General features: G+C 50.9%; 1 protein-coding gene and 1 non-coding gene across 2 annotated transcripts in view; both read right to left on the reverse strand.

The window, feature by feature from the left end:
* Positions 1–871: 871 nt before the first annotated feature.
* The window catches only part of LOC132575800 (inositol oxygenase-like), a 20,277-nt gene continuing 847 nt past the window's right edge, over positions 872–20,301 (reverse strand). Inside the window, exons 2-10 of the mRNA XM_060244490.1 lie at positions 18,610–18,690; positions 16,141–16,221; positions 12,287–12,449; positions 8,033–8,100; positions 7,012–7,121; positions 5,162–5,229; positions 4,222–4,271; positions 3,121–3,233; positions 872–1,003 (exon numbers count right to left, since the gene is read on the reverse strand). Of these exons, the coding sequence (XP_060100473.1) occupies positions 895–1,003; positions 3,121–3,233; positions 4,222–4,271; positions 5,162–5,229; positions 7,012–7,121; positions 8,033–8,100; positions 12,287–12,449; positions 16,141–16,221; positions 18,610–18,690 (843 nt within the window). The 3' untranslated portion in view covers positions 872–894. The remainder of the gene's footprint in view (positions 1,004–3,120; positions 3,234–4,221; positions 4,272–5,161; positions 5,230–7,011; positions 7,122–8,032; positions 8,101–12,286; positions 12,450–16,140; positions 16,222–18,609; positions 18,691–20,301) is intronic.
* Positions 5,459–5,530, reverse strand: TRNAP-GGG (transfer RNA proline (anticodon GGG)). Its single transcript has one exon. It is a non-coding gene; the product is annotated as a tRNA-Pro (tRNA).

A 20,301-nucleotide genomic window follows, 5' to 3' on the forward strand; every position in this document is an offset into this window, starting at 1 on the left:
GCTCAGTGGTAGAGTCTCTGCTTGGTAAGCAGAAGGTCCCAGGTTCCATCCCCGGCATCTCCAACTCAAAAGGGTCCAGGCAATAGGTGTTAAAAACCTCAGCTTGAGACCCTGGAGAGCCACTGCCGGTCAGGGGAGGGACGATGGCTCAGTGGTTGAGCATCTGCTTGGTAAGCAGAAGGTCCCAGGTTCCATCCCCGGCATCTCCCAACTCAAAAGGGTCCAGGCAAGTAGGCATGAAAAAACCTCAGAGCCTCTGCCAGTCCGAGTAGACAATGCTAACTTGGATGGACCCAGGGAGGGTCTGGTTCAGTAGAAGGCAGCTTCATATGTTGGGAGGTACGGTGGCTCAGTGGTAGAGTCTCTGCTTGGTAAGCAGAAGATCCCAGGTTCCATCCCCAGCATCTCCAACTCAAAAGGGTCCAGGCAAATAGGCGTAAAAAACCTCAGCTGGAGACCCTGGAGAGCTGCTGCCAGCCTGAGGAGACAAGACTGACTTGGATGGACTGAGGAGGGTCTGATTCAGTAGAAGGCAGCTTCCTATGTTCACATATTTGCGTTCTTTATAGAATTTATATCTATACTTAATCTTAAATAGGTACACACATGGCTCAGCCAGGCCCCACAGGGTCTCAAATGCGTTCGATGCCCCTGATTGCAACCGAAGCGAAGCCAGGGAGAATATAGCACACATAGGCAAAGCTTGGGGCATTGGGACTTTATTTAATTTTTGTCTTCAGGGCCCAGGGCATGGATGAGTTTCCCAGGGACTGGTTTGGCACACGAGTCTTTCGCACGAACAAGAAGAGAGCAGAGGCCGCATCGTCCCCACCTCCTTTGGTAGAACTTCCAGCCACAGCAGAGAGACCAAGGAGGAGTTTGAAGTTCTCAGTATCACCAGCGTAGCTTTCCGGGGCAGTACTTGTCTATGAGGCTTTGGTAGTAAGGCTTCAGTTCCTGAGGGTCAGGCAGGTCTTCGGACTTGGTGTAGAGGTCAAACTTGCTGTCCGGAGGGAAGGGAGAGAGGCGGCAGGGTTACTCTCTTGATGTTGATAGAGGAGGGACAGTAGCTCAGTGGTAGAGCCTCTGCTTGGGAAGCAGAAGGTCCCAGGTTCAATCCCCGGCATCTCCAAAAAAGTCCAGGCAAATTGGTGTGAAAAATCTCAGCTTGTGACCCTGGAGAGCCGCTGCCAGTCTGAGTAGACGATACTGACTTTGATGGACCCAGGGTCTGATTCAGTAGAAGACAGCTTCATACGCTGGGAAGGGACGGTGGCTCAGTGGTAGAGCATCTGCTTGGGAAGCAGAAGGTCCCAGGTTCAATCCCCGGCATCTCCAAAAAAGGGTCCAGGCAAATAGGTGTGAAAAACCTCCGCTTGAGACCCTGGAGAGCCGCTGCCAGTCTGAGAAGACAATACTGACTTTGATGGACCAAAGGTCTGGTTCAGTAGAAGGCAGCTTCATATGTCCATATGTTAATGGGAACTGACGGTTGGCCGCTTCCAGGCCAGACTTGTTCAGGGTCTGTGGTTGGACGGGTTCAAGTTCTACCACTCCCTGGCCTGATCCCTCACCCCAGTGCTCAGCGAGGGACTCCGCTGGCCCCAGAGAGGCTGGACTTCAGGACCCAAGAAGAGATTCCTTCCAGCTCTTCTACGACTGGGTAATTTTGTTAGGGCTGACAGAGGCCCCTGCATTTATCCTTAAATGTGGTTTCATGGAAGACAGGTCTGTTAGAGGCTACTAGCCAGTGTGACTGAGGGAAACCTCCACATCCAGAGGCAGTCAACCTCTGAATCACAGTGCCAGGAGGCAACATCAGAGAAAGGCCTCAGCCTCTGTGCCCCTGTTGTTGGCCCTCCAGAGGAACTGGCTGGCCCCTGTGTGAGACAGGAGGCTGGACTAGATGGGCCCTCCCTGGTCTGACCCAACAGGGCTCTTCTGATGTTCTTATGAAGGCCTCAGCCTCTGTGCCCTGTTGTTGGCCCTCCAGAGGAACTGGCTGGCCCCTGTGTGAGACAGGAGGCTGGACTAGATGGGCCCTCCCTGGTCTGACCCAACAGGGCTCTTCTGATGTTCTTATGAAGGCCTCAGCCTCTCTGCCCTGCTGTTGGCCCTCCAGAGGAACTGTGTGAGACAGGAGGCTGGGACTAGATGGGCCCTCCCTGGTCTGATCCAGCAGGGCTCTTCTGATGTTCTTATGAAGGCCTCGGCCTCTCTGCCCTGTTGTTGGCCCTCCAGAGGAACTGGCTGGCCCCTGTGTGAGACAGGAGGCTGGACTAGATGGACCCTCCCTGGTCTGACCCAGCAGGGCTCTTCTGATGTTCTTATGAAGGCCTCGGCCTCTCTGCCCTGTTGCTGGCCCTCCAGAGGAACTGGCTGGCCCCTGTGTGAGACAGGAGGCTGGACTAGATGGACCCTCCCTGGTCTGACCCAGCAGGGCTCTTCTGATGTTCTTATGAAGGCCTCGGCCTCTCTGCCCTGTTGTTGGCCCTCCAGAGGAACTGGCTGGCCACTGTGTGAGACAGGAGGCTGGACTAGATGGGCCCCTCCCTGGTCTGATCCAGCAGGGCTCTTCTGATGTTCTTATGAAGGCCTCGGCCTCTCTGCCCTGTTGCTGGCCCTCCAGAGGAACTGGTTGGCTGCTGTGTGAGATGGGATGCTCAACGAGAGAAACTTTTGGTGTGATCTAGCAGGGCTCTCCTTATTTTCTTCTGAAGGTCTCTTGCTGGACAAAGACCCACATTGGCCTGATCTAGCAAGACTCTTTGTATGTCCTTATGAAAGCCTCTCTGCCCTGTTGAGGAACTGGGTGGCCCCTGTGTGAGGTGGAATGCTGGACTAGAGGGACATTCACCGGTCTGACCCAGCAAGGCTCTCATTCAGTGCCACCATAAGGTGAGTCTGAGCCAACAAGAGTGAGTTTGAACTAGGTTAGGCCCGAAAGGATGGCACATCTTGTTTCATCAGGAGGGGCCCTTTTCTAAGAACCACTGGCAAGGTGATGGCCAAGTCATGCATGACCTCCAACTTCCTCCTTGATTTGGCCGAGGCTGCTTCCCCTGCCCTCTCCTCTCTCTTCCCACCAGCATCATCCCTGTTGCTTCTTGGGATACTCACTTGAACTCTTTCACCCAGGGCAGCATCTGCAGGTCTTCTTCATTGCAGAGGTACATGTAGTCCCCTCCCGTGTGCCAGGGGTAGAAGGAGTGGAAGCGGATCATGTAGAAAGCCTGCCAGGGCACAGACAGGGGTGTGTGATGGCCGGCCAGCCACAACATTACTGGCCAGCCAGAGGTCTCGAAACACTTCCTTTCCCCTTAAGAAAGCCAGCTTTGCTACCTTCCTCCATCTCACTCCAAGCACAGCTTTCTTTTTGTACGTGTTAGCACCCAGACCCTTCCTATTGCTGAGGGGCAGTTTATAGCTAAAAAACCATAAACACCCTTCTTAATATATAATCTCAAATCTAACAGGTAGCTCATGAGAAGGAGGGCAGGAAGGGTTGCATCCAGCGTTCCCCCTAAGCTGAGCTAGTGTGAGCTTGGTTTTTAGCCTCCGGCTCACACATTTTTTGTTTTAGCTCAGAAAAAAATGGCCCCAGAGCAAACTCACAACTTGAATGCCACTAGATCACAAAGTAGAATTTTTGCTCACAAGACTCCTCAGCTGGGAGGGAGGTTTGGCTTGCATCAGTGCTTAGTTCTTACAACCCTTTCCTATATGCCCAGGAAATGCTGATTTATACTTTGGGGTAGGCCAGCAATACAGTGTGTGTGTTCTTGGATCCATACTCACACCCTCAATCCTTTTGGGCCTTCTCACTGTGAAATGCTGGACATTTTGCTGCTGCCTCCATGGACCTCTTTCTTTGAAACCGGTAACCATAGTCCTCCCTAAAATTGCTATTCCCCTTTCCTCCCTTGATTTCCTCTTAGCTAGCCTTGTATGTGTTTTCAGTGTGTATTATCCTTTTCTCTTTTAATAAAAATGTGTCTGTTCAAACATATGCCTGGTTTATTTTAAGAATTCTCTTAAGGGAAAAAATCTCTGCAAACATTGGTGGCAAATCCCAGTTGCTGTCTCTTGCTTTGTGTCCTTGAAAGCTAATCCCCCTCCCAATTAATTAGAAGACCACCTATTTGGATAACACTCCCTCCCCCCACCCCCAACACTCTGAATTCTGGAACATGTATATACACATCAGCCATGGCTTCTTACCTCCTGGGGCAGGGCAAAGTTATTCCGCATCATCACCTTGTACATATATTCTGGAAGGAGAGAGAGACCAGGGGGGAGCAGTTAGGTCACCTCCTAAATTATTTGTACTGCTGCCGCTCCCCACCCCCCCCGCCCCCGGTAAGACTCGCTTAAGAGACCAGCTTTTTGGATCCTTGTTGCATAAGCATACCAAACAGGAGAAACGTCAACTGATAGAGGTTTACAAGATGATGCACAGGATAGAGGAGGTAGAGAAAGAAGTACTTTTCTCCCTTTCTCACAATACGAGAACTCGTGGCCATTCAATGAAATTGCTGAGCAGTTGGGTTAGATCGGGAAAAGGAAGTCCTCCTTCACCCAAAGGGTGATTAACACGTGGAATTCACTGCCACAGGAGGTGGTGATAGCTACAAGCATAGCCAGCTTCAAGAGGGGATTGAATAAGCAACTGGAGCAGAGGTCCATCAGTGGCTATTAGCCACATATCGTTGGAACTCTCTGGGGCAATGATGCTCTATATTCTGGGTGCTTGGGGGGCACAGTGGGAGGGCTTCTGGTGTCCTGGCCCCACTGATGGACATCCTGGTGAAACCTGGGGTTTTTGGCCACTGTGCATACAGAGTGTTGGACTGGATGGGCCATTGGCCTGATCCAACATGGCTTCTCTTATGTTCTTATGTCTGGGGCAGTGATGCACTGTATTCTTGGTGCTTGGGGGGGGGGGGGACAGTGGGAGGGCTTCTGGTGTCCTGGCCCCACTGATGGACATCCTGGTGAAACCTGGGGTTTTTGGCCACTGTGCATACAGAGTGTTGGACTGGATGGGCCACTGGCCTGATCCAACCTGGCTTCTCTTCTCTTCTTATGCAAGTTTTGATTTTCCAGACTGTTTTGGGATGGTGGGGGGGAGGCCAGCAACTCTAACCCCAGGGGCTCTTACCGTCATGACCCCAGGACATGAGGACATTCTCCAAGCCACAGTTAGGCTGGTAAATTCCATACTTGGAGCTGTGCAGGCAAAAGAGAGAGAGAATGGACATCTCAGGGCATGTCCCATATCAGAACTTCCCTTAACCCTTTTTCTATCATGCAGTCTGGGGGCTGTGAACATATGAAGCTGCCTTCTACTGAATCAGACCTTTGGTCCATCAAAGTCAGTATTGTCTACTCAGACTGGCAGCGGCTCTCCAGGGTCTCAAGCTGAGATTCTTCACATCTATTTGCCTGGACCCTTTTTTGGAGATGCCAGGGATTGAACCTGGGACCTTCTGCTTCCCAAGCAGATGCTCTACCGCTGAGCCACAACCCCACTTCATGGCTCTCCAGGGTCTCAGGCTGAGGTCTTTCCCATCCCCTCCTGTCTGATCCTTTCAACTGGAGATGCTGGGGATTGAACCTGGGACCTTCTGCATGCCCAGCAGAGGCTCTACCACTGAGCCACCGTCCCTCCCTGTCCCAATGAGACACAGGCGAAGGAGAAGCCTCTAAGCCCTATGACAGGGGTGGGGAACAGTGGATCTCCCGATGTTTTTTGCCTACAACTCCCATCAGCCCCAGCCGGCATGGCCTACGGCTGGGGCTGATGGGAGTTGTAGGCAAAAAACATCGGGAGAGCTACCCTTGGCCACCCCTGGGCTATGGTTTTTTTTTGCTATCCAAGAATGAGACTCAGAAAACAAATCGAGAATGAGAAATAGTTCTCAGTGTTAAAGGTTGAATATAAATGTATCCCAACAAAAGTTATTGCTTTACAGACAGTGTTTTAAAAGTTGTTTTATTTATGTCATACATGCAGTCCGGGGGCTGAATCAGGCCTCTGGAAGGCTCCTATCAGGCCCCCGAGTGACTGGCTGTCATCTGCTTCCTTTTCTCTCTCTCTTGCTTCCTTCTGCATCACGGTTTGCTTTGCCAGGCTTGCTCAATCGCACAGGAGCTACAGAGCAAAACCTCTGTTTTCTCCATTGGCTGAGGCTCCTCCCTTAGGGTGGAGGGGAGGGGGGAGGAGGCAGAGCGTGTTTTTCCAGACTCAAATCATGCAGCAGAGCTACTGAGCCAAGCCTCTCTTCCTTCTATTGGCTGAGGCTCCTCCCCTCCCCGGTTCCCTGGGGAAGGAAGGAAAGAGCCGGAGCTTCCTTTGCCCAGTTCCCTGGATCCCATGGGAGAGATACAAAGAAAGCACCTTTAAGACCAACGAGTGCTAGCATTTTAAGCATGTTTTAATTGTGTTGTCTGCGTCCTTTATAAAGTTTATCTCTCTGCTACCTAGTCTTAAATAGGTACACACATGGCCCGGCCTGACATGGTTTGACCCAACAGGGTCTCATTTACGTCCGATTCAGCCTTCATAACAAATGAGTTCGACATCCCTGTCATAAAGGATGTGCCAAGGAGAAAACATTTTCTATTTTCTGTTTGTGTGTCACATAATTACAATTTGCTTTTTGCATTTTCTTTTATACCAGGGGTGGCCAAGGGTAGCTCTCCAGATTTTTTTTTTGCCTACAACTCCCATCAGCCCCAGACATCGGCAATGCTGGCTGGGGCTGATGGACGTCGTAGGCAAAAAGCATCTGGAGAGCTACCCTTGGCCACCCCTGTTTTATATTATCTGTCTTTAAAAAAGTGTTTAAGCTGCCTTTCTGGCTTCAAAGCTAGAGGAGAGGCCCTGGGGCTCGGGCTGGGAGCTAGACTCATCAGCTTCTGCTTCTTAAGTAAAAAACAGAAACTCCCGCCCCCTCCTTCCCGCCGCCAATGATGGCACCTCAGCCTTCCCGCACAACCAACGCTTACGTGTATATCGGGTTCTTCATATCAGGGTTGTCGTGGAAGGTGGACTCCCGTAAAACCACAGAGTCCTGCACTTTGCAACCCACCGGGAACGTATCTCCCACCACAGCCCACTGGAGGGGGACAAGCCAGAACACAGAGGTTACTTGACTTGTCGTAAACCTGGAGACCCTCCCTTCTGAGGTTGCCAAATCTGTTGGGAAATTCCTGGAGAGGGCAGAGTTCAACCAAGCTGTCATACCGTACAGTCCACATCCCAAATAGGTCCCCGTGGCCACCGGTGGGGAACGGAGAGTTAGGATTGCCAGATCATAGAATCCGAGTTGGGAGGGGCCTCCAGGGTCAAACTAGTCCAACCCCCTGCACAGTGCAGGAACTTCACAAATGCCTCCCCCCCGCCCCCCCCCCCCCACACATACATCCCTCCTGACCCCTGCGCCATGCCCCGAAGATGGCAAAAAAAACAAAACACCCCTCCAGGATCCCTGCTCAAAGTGGTCTGGAGAAAAATTGCCAATTGACCCCAAAGTGGCAATCAGCATTTCCCTGAGTGCATAAGAAGGGGTCAGGTTGGGAAACTCTTGGAGATATGGGGGTGGAGTCTGGGGAGCACAGGGACCTCAGTGGGGTACAATATCCCAGAGTCCACCCTCCAAAGCACCCAACTTCTCCAGGGGAACTGATTGCTGTAGTGTGGAGATGAGCTATAATTCCAGGGGGATTTCCAGGTCTCACCTGGAGGCTGGCACCCCTCTCTCCAAAGCATCCATCTTCTTCAGGGGAACTGTTCACTGTAGTGTGGAGATGAGCTGTACTTTCAGGGGGATCTCCGGGTCCCACCTGGAGGCTGGCACCCCTCTCTCCGAAGCAGCTATTTTCTCCAGGGGAACTGATCTTGGGCAATCTGGGGGGCAGTTGTACTCCCAGGAGATCACCCTGCCATGCCTGGAAGTTGGCAACCTTGCCTCCTCTCTGTGCTGATACCTGCACTGTTTAAAACGGGGCAAGTCCACCTGCTCCTCACCTGCGGCTCGCCAAGCAGCGCCAAGATCTTCCCCATGTCATGAAGCAGTCCAACCAAGTGGAACCAGTCTACAGCAAGGGTTGAGAGACACAGAGACAGACAAAATCATTCAGTCTCAGAGTCGGGAGGGGTCCGTAGAGGCCATCTAGTCCAACCCCCTTCTCAACACAGGATCAGCATTCCTGACAAGCGCTTGACCCCCTGCTGCTTCAAGACTCCCCAGTGAGGGGGAGTTCACCACCACCCTCAGTAGTCGATTCCACTGCTGAACAACTCCTTCCTTGGAGGTTTTTCAACAGAGGCTAGATGGCCATCTGACAGCAATGGAGATCCTGTGAATTTAGGGGGAGGGGTTTGTGAGTTTAGAGTGGTTCCTCAGTGGAACAGGCTTCCTCCTGGGGAGGTGGTGGGCTCTCCTCCTTGGAGGTTTTTCAACAGAGGCTAGATGGCCATCTGACAGCAATGAGGATCCTGTGAATTTAGGGGGAGGGGTTTGTGAGTTTAGAGCGGTTCCTCAGTGGAACAGGCTTCCCTCTAGGGAGGTGGTGGGCTCTCCTTCCTTGGAGGTTTTTCTACAGAGGCTAGATGGCCATCTAACAGCAATGAAGATCCTGTGAATTTAGGGGGAGGGGTTGGTGAGTTTAGAGCGGTTCCTCAGTGGAACAGGCTTCCTCCTGGGGAGGTGGTGGGCTCTCCTTCCTTGGAGGTTTTTCAACAGAGGCTGGATAGCCATCTGACAGCAATGGAGATCCTGCGAATTTAGGGGGAGGGGTTTGTGAGTTTAGAGGGGTTCCTCAGTGGAACAGGCTACCTCCTCGGGAGGTGGTGGGCCATCCTTCCTTGGAGGTTTCTCAACGGAGGCTAGATTGCCATCTGACAGCAATGAAGATCCTGTGAATTTAGGGGGAGGGGTTTGTGAGTTTAGAGGGGTTCCTCAGTGGAACAGGCTTCCTCCTTGGGAGGTGGTGGGCTCTCCTTCCTTGGAGGTTTTTCAACAGAGGCTAGATGGCCATATGACAGCAATGAGGATCCTGTGAATTTAGGGGGAGGGGTTTGTGAGTTTAGAGGGGTTCCTCAGTGGAACAGGCTTCCTCCTGGGGAGGTGGTGGGCTCTCCTTCCTTGGAGGTTTTTCAACAGAGGCTAGATGGCCATCTGATAGCAATGGAGTCCCTGTGAATTTAGGGGGAGGGGTTTGTGAGTTTAGAGTGGTTCCTCAGTGGAACAGGCTTCCTCCTTGGGAGGTGGTGGGCTCTCCTTCCTTGGAGGTTTTTCCACAGAGACTAGATGGCCATCTGACAGCAATGAGGATCCTGTGAATGTAGGGGGAGGGGTTTGTGAGTTTAGAGGGGTTCCTCAGTGGAACAGGCTTCCTCCTTGGGAGGTGGTGGGCTCTCCTTCCTTGGAGGTTTTTCCACAGAGACTAGATGGCCATCTGACAGCAATGAGGGTCCTGTGAATGTAGGGGGAGGGGTTTGTGAGTTTCCTGCATTGTGCAGGGGGCTGGACTAGATGACCCTGGAGGTCCCTTCCAACTCTAGGATTCTCCTTCCTTAGAGGTTTTCCAACAGAGGCTAGATGGCCATCTGACAGCAATGAAGATCCTGTGAATTTAGGGGGAGGTATTTGTGCATTTAGAGTGGTTCCTCAGTGGAACAGGCTTCCTCCTCGGGAGGTGGTGGGCTCTCCTTCCTTGGAGGTTTTCCAACAGAGGCTGGATGGCCATCTGACAGCAATGAGGATCCTGTGAATTTAGGGGGAGGGGTTTGCGAGTTTCCTGCACTGTGCAGGGGGTTGGACTAGATGACCCTGGGAGGTCCCTTCCAACTCTAGGATTCTAACTCTGACTGAAAATAAGTTCTTCCTAATATCCAGCCAGTACCTTCCCACCCTTAATTTAAACCCAGTATGGCGAGTTCTTTCCTCTGTTGGCAACAAAAATAGCTCCCTGCCCTCCTCCATTCTGGCCGGGGCTGATGGGAGTTGTAGGCAAAAAACATCTGGAGAGCTACCGTTGGCCACCCCTGCTCTAAGGGACAGCCCGTCCAGTCCTTCAAGAGAGCAATCCTGCCCCCCCTCAGTCTCCTCTTCTCCAGACTTCTCTTCCCACAGCCCTTCCCTCCAAGGGCTTCTTGGTCTCCAGGCCCCTGATTATTCTCCGGACTCTCCTCTGCACCCGCTCGGTTCTGTCCGCCTCCTTCTTGAAGCGAGGCCTCCGGAACTGCACACAAGACTCCAGGGGTGGCCTGACCAATGCAGCGTACAGCAGGACTAGGACCTCTGGTGATTTGGATGTTATGCCTCTGTCGATCCACTTCAAGATCGCATCAGCCTTTTTTGTCGCTGCATCACAGACTGCGTTTCTTAGTGCCCCCAGGGTCAGGGATTGTCCTGAGGCAAATTGCATCCCCGCTACTAGCTTGATGCAGCAAATGCGTTTGCGCAAGTCAGGTGGGTCTCTGTCTGGGAGAAGAGCCCCAGAGCTCTTCACACACAAGGTTCCCGGTTCAGTTCCCAGCATCGACTGTTAAAAAGCTCTCGGATCTTTCTCCACCTGTGATCTTGGAGAATCCCCGGCTGTCAGAACCGACAAGACAAGCGCAGGGAGATGAAGAGCTGAGCACATGAAGCGGCCTTGCACTGCATCAGACTGTCTATTCAGACTGGCAGCAGCTCTCCCGGGTTTTACGTAGAGGTCTTTCCCCGTGGTGCAGAGTGGTAAAGCAGCAGTACTGCAGTACTGTGATCTGAACTCTGTGCTCACGACCTGAGTTCTATCCCAGCGAAAGCAGGATTCAGGTAGCCGGCCCAAGGTTGACTCAGCCTTCCATCACTCCGAAGTCGGGCAAATGAGTCTCTATCTTGCTGGGGGGAAAGTGGAGATGACTGGGGAAGGCAATGGCAAACCGCCCCGTAAAAAGTCTGCCGCGAAAGCGCTGTGAAAGCAACGTCACCCCCAGAGTCGAAAATGACTGGTGCTTGCAAAGGGGACCTTTCCTTTCCTTTCCCATCACCTACTACCTCATCCCTTGAACTGGAGATGTCGGGGATCAAACCTGGGACCTTCTGCATGCCAAACAGATGCTCTACCGCTGAGCCACAGCCAGTGATCTGATTCTAAAGGTCAGGGCTTTTTCTTGCAGTAGGAACTCCTTTGCATATTAGGCCACACATCCCGATGTAGCCAATCCTTCACGAGCTGACAGGGCTCTTAGTACAGGGCCTACTGTAAGCTCCAGGAGGATTGGATACATAAGAGGGGATTGGCCTAATATGCAAAGGAGTTCCTGCTTCAAAAAAAGCCCTGCTATAGGTCTAGGGTTGCCAATCCCCAGGTGGGGGCAGGGGATCCCCCGGTTTGGAGACCCTCCCCCCACTTCAGGGTCATCAGAAAGCGGGGGAAGGGGAGGGAAATGTCTGCTGGGAACTCTATTATTCCCTGTGGAGATTTATTCCCATAGAAAATCATGGAGAGTTGATCCGCGGGTATCTGGGGCTCTGGGGGAGCTGTTTTATGGGGTAGAGGCAGCAAATTTTCAGTATAGCATCTAGTGCCTCTCCCCAAAATACCCCCTAGGTTTCAAAAAGATTGGACCACGGGGTCGAATTCTATGAGCCCCAAAAGAAGGTGCCCCTATCCTTCATTGTTTCCTATGGAAGGAAGGCATTGAAAATGTGTGCCGTCCCTTTAAATGTGAGGGCCAGAACTCCTTTTGGAGTTCAATTATGCTTGTCACAGCCTTGATCTTGGCTCTACCCCTAATGTCTCCTGGCTCCACCCCCAAAGTCTCCTGGCTCCACCCCCAAAGCCCCCAGATATTTCTTGAATTGGACTTGGCAACCCTATATAGGTCAGTAGTAGTCCGATCCTGTAGCAGGTCGCTCCTTCTACATCTGCCCCTCTGGCCTATCAGACGTTGCTCGCGATGGCAGGAGAACAGGATCTGCCCCTCCTCTTTCTCTAGCAGCAGTTTCTCAGACGTAACTTCCAGCATCCAGGGTGGGATTCTAGCAGGAGCTACTTTGCATATTAGGCCACGCCCCCCCTGATGTAGCCAATCCTCCAAGAGCTGACAAGGCTCTTTTTGGTAAGCTCTTGGAGGATTGACTACATCAGGGGGCATGGCCTAATATGCAAAGGAGATCCTGCTAGAATCCCATCCCTGCGCCGCATCCGTGTGTGGAAGGAACTCCTGGCTTTCATGCTCAATGCAATGGGAAAGGGGGGGGGGAACCCACCCACCCCCCCTCCTCACCTTTGTCAGGGTGGGCTTTCCGAATGCCCTCGGCCGTCTGGTAGGCGTGGTAGGAGTTGGGGAAGTCAACATCTGGGTCTGATTCGTCCACCACGGCATCCAGCAGGTCTAGGGTCTCCATGATGGTCATCTGACGGAGGCGACAACCCCCGTACTCCTCATTCTAGAAAGAGGGGACTGTGAGGACACTGGAGATGAGAGGGGGGGTGTCGGGATTCCGCTCTAGGGTTGCCAATCCCCAGGTGGGGGCAGGGGATCCCCCGGTTTGGAGGCCCTCCCCCCACTTCAGGGTCGTCAGAAAGCAGGGGGAGGGGAGGGAAATGTCTGCTGGGAACTCTTCTTATTCCCTATGGAGATTTATTCCCATAGAAAATCATGGAGAATTGATCTACAGGTATCTGGGGCTCTGGGGGGGGTGGTTTTTGGGCTGGAGGCACCAAATTTTCAATATAGCATCTAGTGCCTCTCCCCAAAAGACCCCCCAAGTTTCAAAAAGATTGGACCAGGAGGTCCAATTCTATGGCCCCAAAAGATGGTGCCCCTATCCTTCATTATTTCCTATGGAAGGAATGCATTGAAAAGGTGTGCCATCCCTTTAAATGTGGTGGCCAGAACTTCCTTTGGAGTTCAATTATGCTTGTCACAGCCTTGATCTTGGCTCCGCCCAAATGTCTCCTGGCTCTACCCCCAAAGTCTCCAGATATTTCTTGAATTGGACTTGGCAACCCTATTCCGCTCTGCTGGGCAGCACTCCTTCAGAAACATAGCCCTAAGTCTGTTTGGTGTGGCAGTTAAGAGCGGTGGATTCTCATCTGGAGAACCGGGTTCGATTCCCCACTCCTCCACATGCAGCCAGCTGGGTGACCTTGGGCTAGTCCCAGTTTTCTCAGAGCTCTCTCAGCCGCACCTGCCTTGCAGGGCATCTGTTGCGGGGAGGGGAGAGGAAGGGGAAGCGACTGTAAACTGCTCTGAGACTTCAAGTGATGAGCGGGATATAAATCCAGTCTCCTTTCTCCTCCTCCTCCTCCTAAAGTGTTTCAAAATGATAACTATCTAAGGAGTCTACTTCCAGGTTGATACGGAAGGGCAGAATGTATTTCTTTTGTACTCTGCCTTCCTCCCCAACAGGGCCCCAAAGCAGTTCGCATCGTTCTCCTCCCCTCTGTTTTATCCCCACAACAACCCTGCAAGGTAGGCCAGGCTGAGAGAGAGCGTGACTGGCCTAAAGGTGGGCAAGCAAGCTCCCATGGCAGAGTGGTGGGGATTTGAACGAGGGTCTCCCAGATCCCAGGCCCCGTGGCGCACAGTGGTAAAGCAGCAGTACTGTGGTCTGAACTCTCTGCTCACAACCTGAGTTCGAGTCCGGCGGAAGCTGGATTCAGGTCGCCGGACCAAGGTTGACTCAGCCTTCCATCCTTCCGAGGTCGGTCAAATGACCGTCTGAAAAAAAGCTTGCTGGGGAGAAAGTGTAAAAGACTGGGGAAGGCAATGGCAAACCACCCCGTAAAAAGTCTGCTGTGAAAACGTTGTGAAAGCAACTTCACCTTAGAATCGGAAACGACTGGTGCTTGCACAGGGGACCTTTCCTTTTCCTCCCAGATCATTTTCCCGGTACTCTGACCACTAGACCACACTGGGACTTCTAAAAGTCCAGTGGAAAGGGACTGAATCAGATCTCCCTCCCCGCTCTTTAGACTGTATCCCTTTTTCATCTGTGCTCTGCAAGGTGATATCACCCACCTCCACCTGGGACTGTGGGGCTCTCTGGCCTCACTTTCTACTCCCCCCCCACACCTCTGTGTGAGAAAGAGGAGCTATTCCACCTTTTTGAGCTGGGGCGGGGGGGTGCCTTCAGGATTCTTTGTTAGGAATGCCAGATCTGTCTCACAAAATATCTGGGGATTTGGGGAGTGGAGCCAGGAGACTTTGGGGGTGGAACCAGCAGTGTGACAAGCACAATTGAACTCCAAAGGGAGTTCGGTCCATCACTTTCCTTTTAAATGCCTTCCTTCCATTTGAAATAATGGAGGATAGGAACACCTTCCTCTGGGGATCACAGAATTGGACCCCCTGGTCCAATCTTTTTGAAACTTGGTGAGTGTTTTGAGAAGAGACACCAAATCCTGTGCTGAAAATTTGGTGCCTCTAATTTGTAGCCCCAGACACCCCCAGAAAATTTGTAGCCCCAGACACCCACAGATTGATTCTCTATTATAGCCTAGCGAGACCAGTCTCTGACCATCCATCCATCTCTGACCAGTCTCCATCAAAACCAACCCCCTTCTGATAATCCTGAAGTGAGGGGAGGGCCTCCAAACAACAGGGTACCCAGCCCCCAGCTGTGGATAGGCAACCCCATTTGGTGGGCACCATCACAAAATGGCTGCCACAGGAGGTGATGTCAGCCACAAAATGGCTACCACCATTTACTTCAATCACATTGCAAAGGTTCCTGAGCTGTGGTGGCAGTTGCTGCCAAAACAACATTTTAAAAAATTTGTACAGCCAATCAAATCTCCAGGAGCTCAATGGAAGCCTTTCTGGACTCCCTCCACTTTCTAAAAACACTTGGTGGGCACCACAGCATAAGAAGAAGCCATGTTGGATCAGGCCAATGGCCCATCCTGTCCAACATTCTGTGTCACATAAGAACATAAGAGAAGCCATGCTGGATCAGGGCAATGGCCCATCCAGTCCAACACTCTGTGTCACAGAAGAACATAATAGAAGCCATGTTGGATCAGGCCAATGGCCCACCCAGTCCAACACTCTGTGTCACATAAGAACATAAGAGAAGCCATGTTGGATCAGGCCAATGGCCCATCCAGTCCAACACTCTGTGTCGCATAAGAACATAAGAAGAAGCCATGTTGGATCAGGCCAATGGCCCCTCTAGTCCAACACTCTGTGTCACACAGTGCCCAAAAAACCCCAAGTGGCATCAGGATGTCCATCAGTGGGGCCAAAACACTAGAAGCCATCCCACTGTTGCCCACCCCCCAGCACCAAAAAGACAGAGCATCACTGCCCCAGACATAAGAGCATAAGAGAAGCCATGTTGGATCAGGCCAGTGGCCCATCCAGTCCAACACTCTGTGTCACATAAGAACATAAGAGAAGCCATGTTGGATCAGGCCAATGGCCCATCCAGTCCAACACTCTGTGTCACATAAGAACATAAGAGAAGCCATGTTGGATCAGGCCAATGGCCCATCCAGTCCAACACTCTGTGTCACATAAGAACATAAGAGAAGCCATGTTGGATCAGGGCAATGGCCCCTCCAGTCCAACACTCTGTGTCACATAAGAACATAAGAGAAGCCATGTTGGATCAGGCCAATGGTCCCTCCAGTCCAACACTCTGTGTCACATAAGAACAGAAGAGAAGCCATGTTGGATCAGGCCAGTGGCCCATCCAGGCCAACACTCTGTGTCACATAAGTACATAAGAGAAGTCATGTTGGATCAGGCCAATGGCCCATCCAGTCCAACACTCTGTGTCACATAAGAACATAAGAGAAGCCATGTTGGATCAGGCCAATGGCCCATCCAGTCCAACACTCTGTGTCACATAAGAACATAAGAGAAGCCATGTTGGATCAGGCCAATGGCCCATTCAGTCCAACACTCTGTGTCACACAGTGGCCAAAAAACACAAGTGCCATCAGGAGGTCCACCAGTGAGGCCAGGACACTAGAAGCCCTCCCACTGTGCCCCCCCCCACAAGCACCAGGAATACAGAGCATAGTGCCCCAGACAGAGAGTTCCAACAATACACTGTAGCACTCTTGGGGGATTCCTATTTTAGAAGATCCCTCCGTAGAGGAGGCACAGCTTCTTTTCAATCCACCCACCTTCTTCTTGACAAATTCGACAGTCTGGTTGGTGTGCATGAGGAGATAGGTGTTGAATACCCGATCCAACAGCGGCCCTTCCTGAGAAGAGAGAAAACAATGCTCAGAGGGGGTTTCTTTCAACCCGGCGGGCCCAGAAAACTTGGAAGGGAGCAGCTACTGGGACCGAATCCTTTCCTGGTCCCATATGAGGCTAGCAATTTAGGGCCAAATGAGAGAATTACGGCTGCCAAATGGAGAAATTCCTGGAGATTCTGGGGGTTGAGTCTGGAGAGGGTGGGGTTCGATAAAAGAAGGGACGTCAGTGGGCTATAGCAGGGGTGGCCAACGGTAGCTCTCCAGATGTTTTTTTGGCTACAACTCCCATCAGCCCCAGCCAGAATGGACAATGGATGGGGCCGATGGGAGTTGTAGGCAAAAAACATCTGGAGAGCTACGTTGGCCACCCCTGGGCTATAGGGTTACCAAGTCCACTTCAAGAAATATCTGGGGACTTTGGGGGTGGAAGCAGGAGACTTTGGGGGTGGAGCCAGGAGCAAGGTTGTGACAAGCAGGACTGAACTCCAAAGGGAGTTCTGGCCATCACATTTAAAGGGACGGCACATCTTCTAAATGCCTTCCCTCCATTAGAAATAATGAAGGATAGGGGCACCTTCTTTGGGGGCTCACAGAATTGGACCCCCTGGTCCAATCTTTTAGAAACTTGGGAGGGTATTCTGGGAAGAGGCATTGGATGCTATGCTGCAAATCTGGTTCCTCTATGTCAAAATACAGCCATTCCCCACCCCCCCCCCAGAGCCCCAGATACTCGCGAATCAATTCTCCATTCTACCCTATGGGAATCGGTCTCCATAGGGAATAATGGAGTTCCCAACAAACATTTCCCACACTTTCTGATGACCCTGAAATAAGGGGAGGGCCTCCAAACTGGGGGATCCCCTGCCCCCACCTGGGGATTGGCAATCCCACCTGGGGATTGGCAACCCTATATATTACCGAAGACTCTGCCCTCTGAAACTCCCATTTTTTCTCCAAAGGAACTGATCTGTGTAGTCTCGAAATCAGATGTGATTCCAAAACAAATGAGCCCAGGAGAACTCCAGGCCCCACCTGGAGGTTGGCAGCCCTATGAAGAGTGCCTCCCTCCTGGGTACATTTTGTTTAATTTGTCTTGTTAATTGTTTTCGTATTATGCATTTGAAAAAAAAAAACATGTTTCGACATTTTGGATACTTCGCCAACTCTCAGTGTTTCTCACACATGCCCCGCTGATAATGCTGGAGTTAAAGCTCTGTTGTTTAATTTGTTAAAGGGGTGTCAAACATGTGGCCTTTGGGCCAAATTAGGCCCCCGGAGGGCATCTATCAGGCCCCCCTTGCAACTGGCTGCCATCTGCTTCCTTCTTCCTCTCTTGCTTCCTTCTGCATCTCAGCTTGCTTTGCCAAGCTTGCTCCATTGCACAGGAGCTTCAGAGCCTCTATTTTCTCCATTGGCTGAAGCTCCTCCTTTGTGGAAGAAATGGGGGTGGGGAGAGCGCTTGCTTTGCCAGGCTCTCTCAGTCACTCAATTGGCAAAGCTACTATTAGTAATATTTGCCTTAAGTGCTTTGGAATCAAACAGAGTGCATTGTTTAAAATAATTACTTGGAAACTTGGACTTAATCACACAATTAATTAATTGGACCCAAAAAATATACAGGGTGGACATAAAACATAGCATAGTTTGGCACATGCCTTCACTATCTGGGGTTCACTGAGGAAGTCATCGGAACGAGGGATTATCTAGAATCCTCATGTGAACTTCAAACTGAACTTCTCATGGACTTGATGGTTTCCATTTGAGAACTAATGAGTGTGAACTTATAATGGACTTTGCTAATTAATGTCTTTGTTTATTGGACTTTATGGACTCTTCCTGTTGCTTTAACGCTCCATGTTAAGAGGCAATAATATCGTGTAGAAATATAATAAGATGTTGTCATCGTTGACATTAATGAAAACTGTTCTTTATTTGTGTGCTATTACAGCTAACTGTGTCGGTTCTATTTGGTCACTCGATCGCACAGCAGAGCTACTGAGCCAAGCCTCTCTCCTTCTATTGGCCGAGGTTCCTCTGAGCAAGACTTGTCAGTTACAAGAGTGCTCATGTTTAATTAAGTTTCAAAAAAAAATCTTATGTTCAGCTTCCAAAATTCTTTCTCAGTCTGTGAACGTGAAGTAGGGCTCCCAACCTCCAGTTGTTGGCTGGAGATCTCCTGGGATTACAACTGATCTCCCGGTACAGGGATCCACACCCTGGAGAAAATGGCCACTGGAAGGGAGGCTGCATGGTATTGTCCCCTTCTGAGGTCCTTCCCCTCCCCTCTCCAAACCCCACCGTCCCCAGACTCCGCCTCCCAAATCTCCAGGAATTTCCCAACCCTGAGCTGGCAAACTCCTCCTGGCCCACAGGGCAGCTGCTGGGTCTCACCTTGAAATTGCGGAAGTCTTCCTTCGGCTTCCCGTTCTGCGAATCGATGTCTGGCCGGTAGATCTCGGAAGGGTCACATCCCTGAGAAGAGAAGAGCTGTAGCTACTGAGGGGGGCCAAGAGGAGCGGGGGCAGGACAGGAGGAGGGAATCCTAGAATCATAGAGTTGGAAGGGACCTCCAGGGTCATCTAGTCCAACCCCCTGCACAATGCAGGAAACTCACAAGTACCTAGAATCATAGAATTCACAAGTACCTAGAATCATAGAGTTCACAAGTACCTAGAATAATAGAATCATATAGTTCACAAATACCTAGAACCATAGAATTCACAAGTACCTAGAATCATAGAGTTCACAAGTACCTAGAATAATAGAATCATATAGTTCACAAATACCTAGAACCATAGAATTCACAAGTACCTAGAATCATAGAATCACAGAATTCACAAGTATCTAGAATCATAGAGTTCACAAATACCTAGAATCATAGAATTCACAAGTACCTAGAATCATAGAGTTTACAAGTACCTAGAATAATAGAATCATATAGTTCACAAATACCTAGAACCATAGAATTCACAAGTACCTAGAATCATAGAATCACAGAATTCACAAGTATCTAGAATCATAGAGTTCACAAATACCTAGAATCATAGAATTCACAAGTACCTAGAATCATAGAGTTCACAAATACCTAGAATCATAGAGTTCACAAGTACCTAGAATCATAGAATTCACAAGTACCCAGAATCACAGAGTTGGAAGGGAGCTCTGGGGGCTGGGGCCATCTAGTCCAACCTCCTGCACAATGCAGGAAACTCACAAGTACTTAGAATCATAGAGTTCACAAGTACCTAGAATCATAGAGTTGGAAGGGAGTTCTGGGGTAATCTAGTCCAACCCCCTGCGCAATGATGGAAACTCACAAATACCTCCCCCTAGATTCACAGGATCCGCATTGCTGTCAGATGGCCATCTAGCCTCTGTTGAAAGACCTCTAAGGAAGGAAAGCCCACCATCTCCCGAGGAAGCCTGTTCCACTGAGGAACTGCTCTAAACTCACAAACCCCTTCCCCTAAATTCACAGGATCCTCATTGCTGTCAGATGGCCATCTAGCCTCTGTTGAAAAACCTCCAAGGAAGGAGAGCCCACCACCTCCCGAGGAAGCCTGTTCCACTGAGGAACTGCTCTAAACTCACAAACACCTCCCCCTAAATTCACAGGATCTTCATTGCTGTCAGATGGCCACCTAGCCTCTGTTGAAAAACCTGCAAGGAAGGAGAGCCCACCACCTCCCAAGGAAGCCTGCTCCACTGAGGAACTGCTCTAAACTCACAAACCCCTCCCCCTAAATTCACAGGATCCTCATTGCTGTCAGATGGCCATCCAGCCTCTGTTGAAAAACCTCCCAGGAAGGAGAGCCCACCATCTCCCGAGGAGGAAGCCTGTTCCACTGAGGAACCGCTCTAACTGTCAGGACCAGTGTTCCCTCTATGCTGAGTTAGCATGAGCTAGCTCACAAGATTTTTAGACTCCAGCTCAGATATTTTTGTCTTAGCTCACGGATAACTCCAGAGCACACTAATTTATGCGTTAGCTCACAACTCTATTGCCAGGAGCTCACAACTTTAATGCCAGTAGCTCACAAAGTAGAATTTTTGCTCTCAAGACTCTGCAACTTAGAGGGAACA

This window comes from Heteronotia binoei, chromosome 8, assembly GCF_032191835.1.
Source record: "Heteronotia binoei isolate CCM8104 ecotype False Entrance Well chromosome 8, APGP_CSIRO_Hbin_v1, whole genome shotgun sequence".
Classification (NCBI taxonomy): Eukaryota; Metazoa; Chordata; class Lepidosauria; order Squamata; family Gekkonidae; genus Heteronotia; species Heteronotia binoei.